The sequence below is a fragment of the Aptenodytes patagonicus genome, chromosome 14 (genome assembly GCF_965638725.1).
Source record: "Aptenodytes patagonicus chromosome 14, bAptPat1.pri.cur, whole genome shotgun sequence".
NCBI classification, from domain to species: domain Eukaryota; kingdom Metazoa; phylum Chordata; class Aves; order Sphenisciformes; family Spheniscidae; genus Aptenodytes; species Aptenodytes patagonicus.
In genome coordinates this window covers 3357495-3375330 of record NC_134962.1, presented here as the reverse complement: position 1 = coordinate 3375330, position 17836 = coordinate 3357495, and the positions used below count along the sequence as shown (strand labels likewise).

The 17836-nt window shown below is 45.2% G+C and overlaps 2 protein-coding genes across 5 annotated transcripts in view; one reads left to right on the top strand and one right to left on the bottom strand.

Moving 5' to 3' along the window:
- Positions 1-827, bottom strand: part of DIDO1 (death inducer-obliterator 1) — a 58071-nt gene extending 57244 nt beyond the window's left edge. Inside the window, exon 1 of the mRNA XM_076351813.1 lies at positions 748-827. The gene's annotated coding sequence lies outside the window, so the exon portion shown is untranslated. The remainder of the gene's footprint in view (positions 1-747) is intronic.
- Positions 828-7154: 6327 nt separating this feature from the next.
- GID8 (GID complex subunit 8 homolog) lies at positions 7155-14859 on the top strand. Of its 4 annotated transcripts, none has more exons than XM_076351634.1 (6): positions 7155-7223; positions 8487-8616; positions 9797-9993; positions 10507-10704; positions 11038-11207; positions 14392-14859. In XM_076351634.1, exons 2-6 carry the CDS (start codon positions 8499-8501, stop codon positions 14516-14518), a joined length of 810 nt encoding a protein of 269 aa, XP_076207749.1. In that variant the 5' UTR covers positions 7155-7223; positions 8487-8498; the 3' UTR covers positions 14519-14859. The 4 variants fall into 4 exon arrangements, with proteins under 4 accessions (XP_076207749.1, XP_076207752.1, XP_076207751.1 ...); XM_076351637.1 differs by having other exon boundaries at positions 11038-11214; XM_076351636.1 differs by having other exon boundaries at positions 11038-11214; positions 13951-14859.
- Positions 14860-17836: the final 2977 nt, after the last annotated feature.

Sequence of the window (17836 nt, the reverse complement as noted above, 5' to 3'; positions counted from 1 at the left end):
CCTCCATCGCCCAGAGAAAACAAACGTCACCTCAAGGCAGGTAAGTTTTAGTCCCACCCTCCGAAGACCCCCCCAGCCCCGGAATGAGTTTTCGGTTGGGTTTCTGGAGTCCCCAGCGGCGAAGAGCACCGCCCCGACGAAGGGCGCTACCCCCGCACCCAGCCACCCATCAGGGCCGCGGCGGAGAACCCCTCGTCCAGTACTAGGGCAACGGTGAAACTGAACGAGAAAGGCGGTTAAAGTCGGTCGTGACGTCACGGAGAAGCTTGCCGGCGTCAGCTTGATTATGACGTCGATCGCCTCAGAGCACAACCGTCCTCTCCTTTCCCCCCAACATGGAGAAGCCCGCCTTCTAGCCCGCTCCGCCCGGGGAGGGCGTCCTCTCCGCTCCGGCCCAACCACGTTATGGGCTTATGGGGCGGCGGCTTTTAGCTTCCTCCGGGGCCCCCGCATCGAGTCGCCGACCTCCTCTGGAACCGGGCCAGGCCTCCGGCGTGCCCGCGCCCTGCAGCCGCACCGACGGTCCCCTGAAAACAGGCCGCGCCGCCCCCCCCCCCCCCCCGCGCCGGGGTCCCTCCGGCCGCCCTGACCCGCACCACCCGCCCGCCTCCATTTTCTAGTCGAGCCCAAAGGCGTCCAGGCCGGAGGCGGCGGCCGCCCCTTTTCCGCGACCCCTCTGCCGCAGCGGCGGCCCCGCTCCCTTTCTCCCCCCGTCCCGGTGCTTCTCCGGCTGCCTCCCTCACTCACCGCGGGGAGGGGGTGGGGGGATCTCGCCGCCGCCGCCGCGGGTCTCAGCCCAGCCGCGCCGCCATTTCCTCCTCGCAACCGCTCCAGAGCGCTGGGCGGGGGCGCTCCTCCCCCGCTACCATAGAGACCGACATGGCGGCCAACGGCAGCCCAGAGCGCTCCGCTTTGCGCACGGCTCCCGGAGGACTTCGGTTTGCGTTGGCTCCGCCTCCCGGGCAGGCGGCGCGCGCTCCCTCACGGCAGGGCCGCTGGGCGGGAAACCGCGGCGCCGGCCTGTCACCTCTGCAGCAGCCGGGGCCGCTCCTCCCCGTCTCCCTCCACCTCGAGGGGAGGCTGAGCCGTTCCCCACGCAGCCGTCGCGGCGCCGCTGCCCGCGGAGTCCCCGTCCCGTGGGCTCTAGGCCGCCGCACGCTGCCGTCCTGCGGCCACTGAGGAGAACGGGAGGCAGGCCGCCCCGGTCACCTCAGGGCCTCCTCTGCAGATGAGTCCTGTGGGATCAACACCACCTGCTCCCAGTTTTCTTATCAAAAATACGGGGTGATCTTACCTCACAGGAACTGCAGTTTTATTCGTTATTCATGAGGTTGCAAGTGCCAAAGCACAACTACACAGTAACAGTGCTAAATACTGTTTTGCTTACGCTGAATTCTCTCACAGGGCAAGTACAGCTTTGCCACAGGATTAACGTGGCGGAGGAGCCTGTCTGCTGCTTGCAGACCCAACTGCTCACCTGTGCTTATCCCATTAGGGTTTGGTTTTGTTTTTTCCTATTCTACTCCATCTGTTCTAGAAAAATCAAATAGCAATTGCTGCAGTAATGCTTTCCTCTGGGTCCAGGTTACGGAATGCTGTGGAAGTGCTTATCCACTGCATGGAGGCTTCCCAGTAAACACCCTTTAAAAAATGGTTAGGCTAACTCAGAGAACTCCCCAGGATCTGAGCTGCTATAAATAGTTACAGAGAGTTAACTCCCATTTAGATGTTTTGTTCCTACTGTCAGCATTTATGATATTAGACCCTGATCCTGCACATTTTTCCTCATGGGTTGATAACATTGATTTCAGTTGGATTCCAGACAGGTGCAGTGTTTACTAAGATGGATTAAGGAATAAAAACATGAGGAAACAAAAACATACTTAGCATTAATTCTACAGAATTACAGGATTCTATTGAGTAACTTGATTACGTCTTTTAGAAGTCTACATTCTATATACAAGACTTCTGGTGGTAAAAGCTCAGGATAATGTTGGAAAAGCTACTATTAGCTTTTTGCCCGATAGCATAGTCAGCCTCTTTCTCCACCTGTAGAACTGGGCAGTATTAATACTTACTTCACACAGGAACACCAAGAGGTAAAAAAAACCCCAACAGATTCCTGTGCAAAAGTACAAGACACCATGATTAAAGGCAAGCAGCAGTTTAATTTTTGTTCTGCAGCTACAATAAATGAAAAGCACATGGAGGGGAAATACCTTATGATTTGGTAGACCAAGCTGCACTGCGATTTATGCCCTGGGAAAAGCTAATAACGTTGTTAACGGACAAATATAGCATCTAGGGAGTGCTCAAGCCCAGGAATTACACACCAAGGGAAAGGGAACATGCAAAACAAGGAATTGCACACCAAGAGTGAACGGGGGATGCCTGCAATAGGGGATCCAGCAGTGAAACAGGTATTAAATTCCTCTTACACGCATTTGGTAAGAGGCTTACACCATCTTAACGTAATAGTGATTCACTTTGCACACCCAGTGAATACCATCTAAAGCACATTACACTTTCGACCCACAAAAAAAACCCTACATCTTTGTGTTAAAGCCCAAGTCAGAGTATCTACCTTTGCTGACTGAACACCTGTGTCACCTTCACTTAAATGGTACCATCAGCACCTCAGTTCTTTCCCTGCCTCGTTCCCTTTCCTTCCTAATTCTTTTCCTGTTAGAGCCTAATTTCCCTTAATTTGGGAAATTTACTCCTGGGTTACTGGTCTGAATCTGCATCGTCCTGGCATCAAGCAGAAGGAGCTTTTTTGGTGATCTATATCATGCGAGTTTTGTTTCGGTTTAGGCCTCCTCTCATATAACATGGTGATAGTTTCTAACTGGTTTGAACCGAAAACCCTGCTGGGAAATCCTAGCAGAGATTAATAACTATGAATCAGCTTCTAAAACAGTCTAATAAGCACCTTATCTATCTCTCCTTCTTAAACACTGCAGAAGCTTATGCTGAGATATCTACAAATCCCTCAGCACTACTCTCCTTAAAACTTTTTTCCACTACTTTCTAAAACCTTTCCCGCTATTAGGCAGTCAGTAGACTGAGACTTTCCTCTGCAGCCGATACATCTTTACTTGTTTATCCCTTGGGTTTCCCTAGTTATTCTTTTTCAAACTTTGGGTGTCTACAAATTGGCCTTACTTACATTTGTAGTGTCTCACACAAGGGTCTTTAGGCGCGACCCATAAAACTACTATTTGTGATAGGCACTAGGGCATCATCTTCGCATTGCACACAGATGGTCTCCCCAGATCTGGGGTGTCACTTCTGCTCTCACCCACCTTTCCCCGCACCAAGATAGCAACCTTTTCTAGTGTTTGAAGATGCAAAGCCCGTAAACATACTTACTTTGTGCTCACCCCTTCTCTCAGTTCTTCCTCACTGAATGTTTTGGTGAGCCAATTTCAGCAGCCAGGTAAAAACTAGGGACAGAGTTAGCCCATGAAAAGAGTAGGGACGAGTTCTCTTCCCTTCTCCATCTGTACCATGTTTTTGGTTTTTTTGGGTTTTTTTAACAGATAATTAATCATGTTAAGTCAGAAGAGACTAATTTCTGTTGGCTGTGCTCCAGCTTTACCTTTTTGTTTTTGTGGAAAAAGGCCTCTGTCCTGAGTTCAGCACATCACTCAAAATAGATAAGCCAGGTATCAAGATAGCGTATCTTCTGGGTCCTTGATTCTCCAAGGCTCCTGATACTTCATTTTTCATAAAGACTAGATGAACACAGAGAAATACTTTACTGAGGGCTAATCATATTCACATAAATAAAGCAATCCCCTTCCCTACCAGCTGACAGAAACTTAGGGATTTTTTTTTTTTCCCCTCCAATTCTAGGTAACACCCCCACACACACCCCTCCCCAATATATACCTTTTTTGCAGGGATTTTTGTGACTTCTCCAGGAATTAGTGATTTTGGTTTGGGATTCACTCCACTCAACTCCACGTATCAGTCATCAAAATACCTCTTTGAGATTAGGATTTAGCAAATGCTAATTCATATAAAAATTCTATAAACTGCAATGAATTACAGTTATTATATGTTTCTTTTCGTCTCAGTTTTGTAGTCTTGCCCAAAAATCCAACTTTCCATGTTATTGCTGCCCCCATTGCTGTAAGATTCTGGTAGGACTGTGGCATATTGAAGCCACGGGATAGTTTCCCGAGAGGAAAGTAGTTTGTGTCCATGCATTTTAATCCAACTTTGGAGTCACAGAAGTATCCTGCAAGGTTTTCCCTGAGTAATAAAAGAAAGGTTTGGTTCCAACTTTGGGGAGAATATGAGAGTTTTTAACAAAAGCTGGGCTTTAGTGCTAGGAAAAGAGGGAGTGATGTAGGGAGCTTTTGCCCCAATTTGCTGCACAGCTTTGTACCTTCCTACTCCCTTCTTAATTTTGTGAGGTTTAACAAAGAAAAGCCGTGCAAGTTTGCTATTTCCAAATCCTTGAGTATTCCAGGCTCCAAAGCACAGGGAACATAAGTGTTCCTCTTCAAACAAGACAGCAGCAGGTATTATACGTGGGACGGTTAAACATTTATTCAGTGAGATACAAGTTAAAAAGAGGGGAATACGGAAGGTGACTAGGCAGCTTTCTGTCAGGAAAGAGTTACTATAAAATACGTGTCATTTATTACTCAAGATATTGCTCAATCCCCCAAACATGCAGAGTTTTCATTGCACCCAGAACATTAGTAGGGGAAAAAAAGGCCTGTATCAAGATAAAGCAATAATAGTTTTAAAGTTTTTTATATACTTAGGATTTTATCACATTGGGCTAATGCTGCCATCAAAAAATGTGTCACTACTGCAAGTAGTACTATTTAGTATTCTTTAACCAAGTAAGAACAATTAACACATTAGAAAGTCACTTTGTTTTCAGACTCAGCAAGAAAATGCTTCAATAGTAACATTCGAAGTGTGTTTGTTGCAACTAAAGTGGATATAAAACCTCCTCTCTCAAACGAAAGCTCAGTTTCAAAGAAGATTTGACCTTACCAGAAACATCAAAAAGCTAGAGAAAGCATACGAAAGGAAAAAGAGAGGAGAATGCAGCCGGCCGTGATGTTCTGCACAGGAGTACAAGCTTTTTTGTTAACATTATGGTTAGAAAAAATGTCAACTCCTGAAAATATTTAAAAACAAACAAACAACCCAAACTATTTTTCATGACAAGCAAAACCACAGCTCAGGAGCTGCTTTTAGCCCATTTTTACTTTTCTTTAGCTGAGGGACAGTAAAGGGGTAAAGGGAAATTTCCGTTGCAGGTGGTTGAACATCCCAAGTCGTGAAAAAACAGGTGTCAGCACCACACAATCAGTACGCTGCCGAACAGCAGCTCAGGCGTTTTTAGCTTACTTATTCAATATGTTACTGTACTTATTAGAAAGCAATTACACCTATTCTTTACCTGTAAACAGCAATTGTGGTACGAATTACACTCGGTTGCCTCCTCTCTGCTTGGGGTGTATTTCCCTCTACAGAAAAGTCGGGAAACCCTCCTGGAGAGGGGCGTCTTCCTCCTCCTCTCTCCCTCTTTATGGAAGTCTCCTGAGAAACTCCACCTTTTAGGGAGGAGCTGACAAGAACCGGCCGGGACAGCTCAGCCCAAGAGAGATTTACAAGCCTACCGGTTCAAAAATAGCGCCTGAACGTTGTTGTTTCCCAATGAGCCAAATTCATGGAGATTAGTGTTTCGATTAGCGCCTGAGGAAGAGCCCTCTCCAACCGATAGGAACACCCGCCGCGCTGCAGCTCTCTGCGTACGGCTAACCGCTAATGGCAGGTGCTGCCAAACATTGGAAGTTCTTTCTCCAGAACTCTGCACTGTTTATAAACGTGGAGGTTGGTTTGGGGAAGTAAGTTAAAGGAATAAATTATTGATTACATCGTAGGTTTTCTCAGTTTCGATGTAGAGACAATCGTAACGGAAGTGAGTTTTGGAGGCTGCGCTTTTTGCACAGTTACAAAAACAAGAGTGAAAAATTAGTAATTGGATCCGTATTCCCAGTCTGTGTACGTGAAATTACGTTTTTTCTGAGGAGTATCATTTGCAGCATTTCACACATGGAAGTTGCACCTCTTAAGCTGCTCTCCATTTAAATATACAAATCGAGGTGTTTTCTTGGCTGTTCTGCGGAGCGCTCTGACTCACAAACCCCACCGGATCTAGCCGCAGCGAGTTTATTAACGCTCCTCAGCGGCCAGTGCAAATTTCGACAGAGATCATAAATCGGAGCCCTCAGCCACGGCCGTTCAGAGTCCAGCGTACCAACAGAAGGGGAAATTGGTGGATCTGTGCGCTAATACGCCAGGCTGTCACCTACAGCAGACCCTCCTCCCTTTCCGTTTTCCTGGCAGATTGGCAGGGCCAACTCTGCGGGCAGCAGCCCGAGCTCGAGCGGCCAACCCTTGCCAAGCACAGCTCTACAACAATGCTGCGACCGTGGACCCCGCTGTGCCCGTGCAGGAGCAGTTACACCCTCACACGGCTGTGACTGCCCACACCCCGGCGGGGCAGGGACCCGACCAGCCGATCAGTCAATTTCTGCTTCGGTCGTGACTGCCAGGGCCGGTGTCCCTCTCCCGAGGAGGCCCACGCTGCCACCTCAGGCGTTATTAAAGCGTTTGGGAGGGATACGAGCCCCAGAACGGCTGCGGTAGCTCCCGGCAGAGGCGGCCCCGACCGCCGGGGGCGGCAGCATGGCGGAGCCAGCGCAGGCCCTGCCCCGACGCCTGCCTTACGGCCGTGAGCCAAAGGGGGGCTGAGGGGAGGCAGGGAAGGGGCGAGACCTGGCCCTCAACCCTGCTCGGCGCAGCGGCCCCGCTGACTCCAGTGCCCCCCAGCCCCACGGGCTGGCACTGGCGCCGCGGCTGCCTGAGGCGGCAGAGCGGCCATCTTGCAGCCCGCCTCGCCCCGCACCGCCGCCGCCCCCGCGGGATCGGGCCCAGTCTCTATGGTACTGAGGCGCCGCCACACCGGGCCGTCTCTATGGTACCAGCTCCCCACCGGATGGGTGTACCTACACGGGCAGACGTACGCTCTGTCCCGAGGGACGACTCTATGGTTGCATTTTCTCGCCCCTCTGCGGGCGCTGATTGGCCGAGAGGACGGTTCTCGCGAGATCCGCGCGCCAGCGGCCTGGCGGAGGCGGCGGAGGGGCCCGCGTTCCTGCGTCGGAGCCGGCACCGCGGCGCGCTCGGTAAGATGGCGCCGGCGGACCCGCTCCTTCCCTCGGGGGACGGGGGCTGGCGGGGCCCTTCCCGTGGCCCGGCGGGTCGGCCTGCTGTCGACCGCTGCGGGCGGTGGGGAGGCGCTGGGCCTGTGGCGAGCGGGGCCGAACGCCTCGGTGGCCCGGGCCCCAGGGAGGGCCAGGTCGGGGCAGCGCCTCGGCGGGCCGGTGGCGGGCGGGGGCCGCGGCGCTGCCCTGCGGGGCGGCGGGGGAAGGTCGGTGTGCCCCGGCGGGCGGGGGCCGCGCGGGGCTCGGGCCGCCGCAGCCCGTTGCGGCGGGAGCCCCGTTCCCCCGCCGCGTGTTTGGGAGCGGCGTGAGTGCGGGGCCGGGGACCGATCGGCCCCTCAGCCGGCCCCGGGCCGATCCTGCTTCCCGCTGTCCAACTTTCCTGGGGTCGGTGTGGCTTTGGCGATAGTTTAGAGGAAGAAAAACCTGTTGGAAATGGGCCGGTGATGAGAAGGCGCGATGCCGCTCGTGTTTGTCCGAGAGGGGCGGCGGTGCCTGTTGCTGTTGTTGTTGCCGCCTCTCCTCCCCCTTTCGCTGTCCCTGTGACCGTGACTTGAAGGTAGAAATGATTAAATGCCGGCCTAAATTTTAGAAAAGCGCTTTGCTTCCAAATCTGAAAAAAATATAGTCGAGAAAAATACTGGGAGATAACGTTTTAGTAGTGTTGACAGGAGTACTTTTGGGGACAAAAGAAGCTAAGCCGGTGTAAGCCTTTTAGTTGTACATTGGATAACATATCATGTACAGTTTTGTAGCTATACAATATATGTAGCTCTCCTGTCTTAAGTTTTGGTGAAAGCTTTAAAGCAAATATTGTTTACGTAGGCTTTGCTTTAAAGGCTTGTTACAATTTTTCTGGCTAGCTGTCAAAGTCTGATTCGCTTGTTTCACACTGTGATGCTGTGTGTCCCGTATAACATGTGAACAAGATTTATTTGGAGTGGATTTAAAAGTAAGTACAAGAAGATGGTATTTGAATTTTTTATTCTGACGTTTGATGAAAGCAGCTTTAGAGACTGGCTAGTGGATGTGAAGGAGCACAGGAACGAGGAGGAGAAAAATGTAAAATTGTGGTTTGAGGTAAAAGGGTCTATTTTGGACTATTAATTTAAAAGATCTCATAAAAAAGAGGTAAAGATGGTAGTAACACAGTGCTTGCACACATTAAACTTACTTCTTCTTGGATCGTGTTAAATGAGATGCTTTTCTTTTCTTTTTTTCTTGTAGTAAGAGTCCAGGATGAGTTATGCAGAAAAACCTGATGAAATCACGAAAGATGAATGGATGGAAAAACTTAATAACTTGCATATCCAGAGAGCAGACATGAACCGCCTTATCATGAACTACCTTGTTACAGGTAAAAATGAGTAGTAATGCTAGCAGGCTCTTGAATGCGTGTCGCTTATTTTATCAAGACAGACAGTTTTGGCTAGAATATGCTACTAGATGGAGTGAAATCAAGGGCTTTAAGGATTTGGTGATTGCTGTTGGGTTCTCTTAGGAACGTACAACAACTCTTGTGTTCTCTTAAGTGGAAACTGTCTAAGATTCAGAGACCGAGCAGTTATCATGCAATTGAAGTGATGTTTATTAACCTTAACTCTTCTGCTAAAAGATACAGAAAAGAAAGTATTTTCTGGAATGCTGTTAACAAACATGACCCACTTCCGTATGGTGTCCTTTTTTGTGCCATTAAAACAGTTCAAGATATGTTGCAGTTGTTAAATAGCACTCTGAAAGCTGCACAGAACAACTATCAGAAGCGAGTTTAAACTGGCTAGAAAGATAAACTCTAAAAGGGCACTGTTGTCGAAATAGTTTGAGACCAAAAATATTAACCCCTTCAGCATATAGCCTAACTTTATACTTGGAACAATCAAAAACCCTCGGAAATTGTCCCTAGCAATTATGATGCATACCATCACGGTAAGCTATACTAGGGCGGAGGTATTTGCATCCGATCTACACCCCTGTTTACACTGGTGTGTAGGTGAAGCCTCTGGGATGAAGGAAGAGCATCTTAGTGGCGTAAATCATTTCTGTGTGTATGAAAGCATGACTTAGGATTTAAAATGTTACAACTTAAAAAAAATGTAGTGTTAGTACGAAAAAGCAAAATTAATTTTCTGTTTCTTCTCAGTAAAACTGCTAGGTCTGTGTAAACAGATTTGGGGGCTGGAAGGAGAAGCAAAACCACCCAAATTTTGAAAATGTGATTTTGAAAATCCCATTTTGGAATAAGTATACTGCTCTATTTAAGTATAAAACAAGCTTTCAAGTTAAGAGTTATCGGACTACACGTTGCATGCATCCTTAGAGAATGAAGGCACTTGAGTCAAGAATGAATTAAGCATGTACTGTTAGATGCCCGTTGGATAAAAGCCTATTTAAATAGATAAGAATTTTTCAGAAGTTCAGACGTAATCTTTAAACCCCCAAAATGCACAAGCAGTACTCAAATCTTTTCATTTAAGCTGATTTTTTTTTTTAAAGTGTTTCATAAAATAAATCTTATAGGTAAAATGTTTCTATTTCAGAGGGCTTTAAAGAAGCAGCAGAGAAATTTCGAATGGAGTCTGGAATTGAACCCAGTGTTGATTTAGAGACTCTCGATGAAAGAATAAAAATTCGAGAAATGATATTGAAAGGACAGATTCAAGAAGCCATTGCGTTAATAAACAGCCTCCATCCAGAATTGTTAGATACAAACAGATACCTTTACTTTCATTTGCAGGTAAGGACAGGTGGCAAACTTTATCTTTGTTTCAGAGGTTGCTGAGAGAGTGGGAAAAGTAGTGCAGATTTTACGAGTATGTTGGGAGGTTTGTGACTGAACGTGGATGCAATTTCAGGTGTTTGTTCTTGGCATCATTTCGTAGCAACCGGAAACTTTGTGGCATGGTGCAGGAACCATCATAGACAATCAGTAACGTGAAAACTTAAAACAGCAGCAGTGGCCTGTGACTTACCAACTTCCAATTGCTGTTAGTCTGAATTTCTAGTAGTTCCTTTGGTAACACATCTTTGCAAAACCTGTAACTCAAAGCGTCAGGTTACCTTTTTCAGTAGCTTTGGAGACAAGTCTGGTGCTCCTTGTCTCACACATTGAGAAGAATCGACCTCAAACTGTCAAATTATGGATTAGTGTTTGTCTCAAATTACACACGAACGTCTGAAGATTACAGTCTTGAAATACTGAAGATTTGTTAACGTGTTCAGCTAATATTGCTCTGTCTTTTGCATGTAGCAGCAGCATTTGATTGAACTGATTCGGCAGCGTGAGACGGAAGCAGCTCTGGAATTTGCTCAGACCCAATTAGCAGAACAAGGCGAGGAGAGCAGGGAATGCCTGACAGAAATGGAGCGCACGCTGGCTTTGCTTGCCTTTGATAATCCCGAAGAATCACCATTTGGAGACTTGCTTAACATGATGCAGCGACAGAAGGTAGTCCTTTCTCAAAAGGAAGTTGATGTCTTTTATTCGTATGTGGTGAAAATGATGTCCAAATATTTTTGAATTGGTTAGAAAAAATGTATATAGTGGTATGCAAAAGAACAGAAGTATTTCTCAAGCAAGATTTAAAAAAAAAAATGGTGTTAATGCATTCAACTACTTGGCTCTCTTCCTTGTTTTCTCCAGGCTCGTAGTCTACGGGGCTTTGTCCTGACCGTGTTCTGAGGAATTAGCGCACTAGGTGTGCTCTTTTCAATGTCTGTGTGACATTAGCAGTGTTAATCATAGGAAAACTATTACTGAACTCCAGTATTTCTTTTCCAGGTATGGAGTGAGGTGAATCAAGCTGTTCTAGACTATGAAAATCGTGAATCAACACCCAAGTTGGCAAAATTACTGAAACTACTACTGTGGGCTCAGAATGAGCTGGACCAGAAGAAAGTGAAATATCCCAAAATGACAGACCTCAGCAAGGGGACGATTGAAGAACCCAAGTAAAATGTGTGCAGATGGACATCAAACAATCTTAGTACTGCACAGTATACATTTATATCAGTCTGTGACTGAAATATTTTTACTACAGTACAGCACTCAATTCAGATTTTTCAATGAACATCTAATTTGAAGGGAGAAAAGTCCCTTTTAAATGCTGCAAAAACTGCATTGAAAGGCGCTGTATCTCTTTGAAAGTCTGACTTAGGCTATGCACTATAATACATTTTTAAAAAACAATTAAACAGGACAGGAAAAATAGCATTTTTAAAAGTACAGAACTCAAGCTTTCTAATTGGCTACTGATGCCTAGTTTAGTGGCCAGTCAGTTAATACGGAGTTATATTGGCAACTATTCAGTTAAGTTTAACTGTCTCCTGTTTGAAAGGTGTATATAGAACAGTGAATATTTTCTACCTTTAAGTTATAGCCAGATATACATTCCCCTTAAAAGTAACTGGTCAAGTTTTCATCTATAAACTTTGCAGTAAGGTCAACCTTTTGCTTAGGAAATAGTGTACAAACTTGTAAATCATAATTTAAGGACTTTTTTTTTTTTTTTTCCTTGTTTCTGACTTTTTGGTGCTTTATATGGTGAGAGCTATGTTCATAATGGATCAGTGACCCATCTTTTCAGGAGGAGTATTGTTGGAAATAAGTTTTTTGGTTTTTTTCTTAATTTTCACGAATGACCAAAATGGCCCCCAGAGGCATTTGAGGGTTTTTGTTAACAGGGGCCTTTCCCCCCTATATTAAATTTGCAGCTGTAGACACTGCAGTGATTCTACTAAAGCTTTGTAGGCCACTGGATGTTTGTAAGCTGAAAGACATGCTTGTGTTAGGAAATTAAGTGGGGGGGAGAGATGGTCGTTGAAGCCTCTGATGCATCATCTTGTGCAGGATCTGCCTTTATGCTTGCGGAATAAGAATCGTAGTTTTAGGGCTACTTGGGCTGTTTTACTGCCTTCAGCTGAGCAGAGCAGGGCTGTCTAAAACCAGAAATTCCCATTTTCTCAATTCTTCCATACCTTTCTGAAGAGATGCAGTTCATCTTCACCTGTATTTGTTTACTGGCTGTCCTCACTCCAGTTAGGATTATAGTTTTAACGTTTTACATGTGAAGTCCAGACTTTCAAGTCAACAAATTGTAATCTTCTGGGTATGGGATGTTCTGGTCGACTCAATTTGGCAGCACTGAACACTGGTATATATCCAGTGGTAGTAAGCACTAATATTGCCAAATCGATCTCTAGATTTTTAGGTCCATATATCAAGTTATTACAGATCTGCTGAACAAAGACCGAGCCGATGGGTGAAATAGCTTAACATCATGAGACACTGGCAGTCGTCACACCAGTCCCATACTGTACATAATCTAGTCTTGTATGGTAGATATTACCCTGTAGAACAAAACTTAGTTTTCACTTAATTTTACTGGAATACTTACGCATTAAACTGTATAAAGCTTTGCAGATACACCTGACCTATGGAAACTAACAAAACCTGTTACTGATTGCATTACTGTGAACACTGTTTACTTGTGTAGCTATTTTTTGTGGGGGGAAACCATTGTTTGTTAAGCAGCTACGAGATGCGGAGCGCCAAGGTTAAGCTAGATGACGGATGTAACAAAATGATTTGTTCCCATTTATTACTGATCATTCTGTTCTCCACTTTGAGGCGTTCGTGGTATGGAGGTCTTAAAATTTATACGTAACAAACAAGCTATCGGTAGCCCCCCAACTACAACAGCGGTCTGGCTTTCCTTCACCCAGGCTGGTTATTCTAATACCAAACTTTTAACAGTTGTGGGTTGTTGGGTTTTTTTGTTTGGTGTTTTTTCTTTAATTTTTTTTTTTTTTTGCCTTTTCCAGTCGGTTGATGTCTGAAAACCATGTATAACTTTTAGTTTGTGAGAAACTGTATGGTTAATGTAACTTTGTTTAATAACAAACTGCAGAAACAAAACTGGAATAGCTCTAATTTCTTCCTATATAACTGATCAGCTTTTCCTCTGTTCTGACACTCGTGTTGTTAAATCTCATCTAAAGCTTCTCCCGGATGAAATGGAAAGTGGTGCGTTTTTGTGGCATGACTAGCATTTTTCTCCATGAGAAATGCAGCATTACAGTCCTGGTTGAGAAGTTCACTGTACTTCTAGAACGCTACGTTAATTTCATATAGTATTTGCGCAAAGATTGAGCATAGACTACTTGAATTTTCACTAGCTTGTTTTTTTTTCCATTAAAAAATAAACATGTTTTTTAAGGGGTTTAATATAAAATTAGTATAGGACTATTTCACTTTGTTTTTATGAACATGCCACATTGATAAGCAGCTTTAATCTGTAAAGTTTTTGGTAACTGCAAGAAAATATTCGAAAGCTATGCATTTTAGAGAAAGCATAAAGGTAGTGATAATGGTACTTCTAAGGATCTTTATATTAGTGTATATAAAATAGTTTGCATATACAAATATAATATATAATCTGTTTGAAATATTCTTGAATGGTAGGGGCTGTGAAACATACTATAATTTATGGAAATATTGTACACAGTAAACAGACCTCTCAGTACACGAATGAACTTTTGTCATATGCATGAGAAATGTCTTCTTTGGTGACTACTAATGAATGGGATTTTGTTAACCCATTTTTGTTAGATAACCACTTTAACATATTATTAAATGCCACTTTGATCAGTTTGCTTTAGTGTAAAAATACGTATTTTGTTCCACTTAATTTAGAACAACATGAAAATAACTTTTGTAAGAAGATTTGTTCCAAACTCGACGGTGGCAAACAAATCTGGTAATTAAACATGGTACACTACACTCATTCCTCCCCCAGCCTTTCCTTTCTTGGAAGCAAATAAGATTTTTTTTCATTAATGCTACGGACATGAAGAAGTTGGGTTGTAAAATACCCTGTCTTATATGCCTCTGCAGAACGGCTGTGTATCAAGTGTGTTTTGATGAGGCTACAAATCTCTCTCCTTTCCCAAAACCTGTCACCTTCCTACTAATAACTCTCGTCTTTTCTGCCTGTCAAATCTAAGCTAAACTGTGGTTGCTTCTGTTGTACGACGGAGTCATTTGTGAAGGGTGGGGGGTGACGGGTTGCCGTGAAGATGAAGTAGTGGTGGTACTTTCTGAGAAATACTGACTGAACTGTTTAATTTTATATAGCTGGAAAAACAGAGGCCGCTGCACAGAAACTAACAGCAGAATTTTAAGTAAAGCATTTCCTCTCAAGACTTTTGAAGAGGCAAACATATACCGCTTGAAACCAGGTGAAGTACCGCTCTCTCTTTAAGATTATTTCATTGAAACACTTTCAGCTCCTTCCACCCACATTAAAAGAAAAATTGAAATGAATGTGGAGAGCACTTATGTAGCATTTAAGATGTGTGAAATTACCTGGAAAGAATTCTGTCTCCTTTCCACTCCTTGTACATACAGGGGAAGCCGTTACATTATTCTAAGATGATTTTATTGTTTTTAATTTGTAATTTTTATGCTTTGTATGCTCGAGTATAAGCTTAAAAGCATTACTTAAAAAAATCCTTGACTAGTAGATGAGTGTTGCTCGACTTATTTCAAACCACTTTCTGTCCAAGTTCGTTACGAAGCTTATTAAATTGAGTTGGAGCGTGATCCCTGTGTCTTATCTTCACGGGTAACGGGGCCTCCTGCTGTCAACAGCAGCTGAAAGCATCCTTGAGATACTTACCTCAAAGAACATAAAAGGATATGGAGTCATATTTTGCCCTAAATCTGCCTTTAGGCTACAGCAAGTTGAGGCGGGTTCTGACCTCTTCCATCCAGAATCGACGTCACCAGTCAGTATTTGTTTCTGCTATAACGTTCTTAACGAAAAGGGACGAGTAGGGTTTATAACCGTTGCATGAGCAACGGTGTCCCCAGCCCTGCTCGTCAGCTAGTTCTCTTTACGTGCTCAGCTGTGCAGAGACAAAACACAAAGCTTACGAATAGCACCCTCAAAAGGATTTGTATTTCTCAACTATTTTTATTCTTGTCCTCTTCCCTCCTGCCTTCATGTAATTACATTAAGGACAAGTTTGGCCAAAGTACCGGGGGGCTGCGCGTTGATACGATCGGGTACCTCAGAACCAGAAAGCGCTGTGCGTTCTCTGTCATGCTCCTCATGTTAAATGGGGATTCCGACAATATGCTGCTACCTTATTCCCACCTGGATCAATTTCTGTGCGGGAGTTGCCGTTCACTTAAAAGCAGTCTCAACTTGCAACTTCTCTGATCATTTGCTTATTTTTCAGCGTATTGCTGTCTGCAGCAGTTTTGCAAAGTTGCATTATTTAGCACTAGAAACCACGTGCATTTTCTTCAGACTGTTGAAACTGCTCTTGGTCGGCAGGGAGCTTTCAAGCTACAGTTGGACTGTCCTTTCGGAAGACAACAACTCCTTTCACACCCCTTCAGGATTTGGTCTTGATCTGTGCTTAACTTCACAAAATCTTCAAATAATACAACCATTGTCTGGATAAACTTCAGCGATAGTAAATGTCAGCTCAAATATTAACCCAATAATCTTTTGTTTGGTTTAATCTTGACAGATTAAGCTGAACACAGGAAAAACGAGAGGAGATTGTGTTCTTGCATAAGATGATTTTCTTTAGTCAGCACCTGTCTTCTGAACTGATTCCATTTGCCATTTAATCAGCTTGGTGGGAGGTTTGTTTCTAGAAAATTATGCAGCAGTAGGAGGAACGATGCCTGTGTTTTTACTTTTTAAACTATGTGCATGTGATGGATGTTACACTCACTTTTTTTAACTGCAGCTATGTCTGACAGTGAAACTAGCTGCTTACGTGAGAAGCAAATTAGTCAAGCTATTCGTTGAAGAGGTGATGCTGAGCAGTACAAGGAGAGGACAACAAATAAAGAAAACTTTGTGCGACGTGCTTAATTTCCAAATTGAATCATAATTTTAGTAGGTTAGTAGCCAATGTTGCAGTGTCTGTCTCGGAGGTGCTTGCATCCCACAGCAGTGAGACTTGCATTAACTCACACACGGGTACGAGTTAGTAAGTGTTCTGTATCTGTGATTACTGTAGCATGCCCAAGACCTCTTCAGTTCTTTTCTGAGCTTGTTACGTGCGTTTCACTTCTTTAGTTACATCAGCACTCATCTCCCCTCCTGCCTCGAATTAACTTAACTCCAAACATATACGCTATTTAAAAAAAAAAACCATATTGAACAATGGTCCCTCTTCTGGAAACGGGCACAGTAGCAGAGTGAATAAAAATTCTTTATAGTTTCCAGTTTCCTGTCCAAATAACAGAAGGAAAGCCTACAACTGGATGAAGGGCTAAGCCTGTGGTTACTACACATGGTTCCCTTCAGTTTCCACTTGTGCCAAAGCTGCTTGTATTGTTTGCTTTCTCTGTCGGTAGCAGGTCTATGCGACCGTCTGTGACTATGCCACAGGCCTTTTGGGGGAGATCTCTTTCCTCTGAGGAAGAAATGCTGAAGCAAAGGACAAAGTATGATTTTATGATTTTAGCTTTGTCAGCCCTGGCGACCTCCTTCTTGTGGAGTTGTCTCTATGGTGCGTGAAGAACCTTTTGCTACTTCACTGTCTAAGGTTCAGCTCAATAATACTGTTGCCCCTCCGGATTTAAGCAGCAAACTGCTCTTCAGGGACCTGCAAAGTATTTGTGTTAGGAGAAGAATGGGTGAGTTAGCTAAACATTCGTCTGCTACAGGCTTAATTTTAATGAGCATTTACAGGCTGCTGGCTGCTCGAGTAGCGGAGTGGAGATGTCTGCCCTGCACCTGCGCCTTGTACTTTTTGGTGCAGCCCAGAAGCTCCGGTACCTTTCCGACCTTGGTCGGGCTGTGCGGGAGCTCCTCCATCCTTTGCTGACCTGAAGTTTTGCCGTGCCTGCATCCAAACTGCTATCGGTCACAGAATCACCTGAACAATGTCTTAACAAAGCTCCTCCACCTGCTCATTCATATTCCTGAAGTGAGTCACGAGTCCTCTTGTTTTGGACTGAGATAAACATCATTTTAATTATCTATTTCCATAAAGGAGTCTGATTATCTCTCTCGGATACTTTCAGCAAGGCAACAGCTCTATCCAAGAGCATCAAATCAAGCTGTAACAATACTGATTCCTATTTTTTTTTTTCCTTAAATTCTTTGGATGGGAATATCACGTTCAGTTCTAATCCTTAAAAAGCAGAGACAGAGACTTTTCCGCCGGCAAACCTGCGAAAGCTAGAGGAGCAGGGGGCCGCCTCACCAACAGCGCGTGTCATGTTCGGCTTTCCAGGTATCAGAGGGAGAGGAGAGGCCGTGTTTAGTCCCCTCCGCCAACCCCGCTCCGTTTTGCGGACGGGGCTGTATTTACCGGAGGAGGAGAAAAAAATAGAAAAAGTGACAAAACCCCCCAAGTTTGTGGGTGACGGATGGAGAAAACGCCCCCCGCTCCCCCGTGGGCCGGGCGCCTTCCCCGCCCGTGCACCCTCCGCCGGCCGCGGGTTCGAGGCTGCCCCGGGACGGGGGACGGGGAGCGGGACCCCGCCCGCCCCCGGCCGCTTCGCGGGCGGCGGGACTTCCCGGAACGGCGCGGCGGGAGGCGCTGAC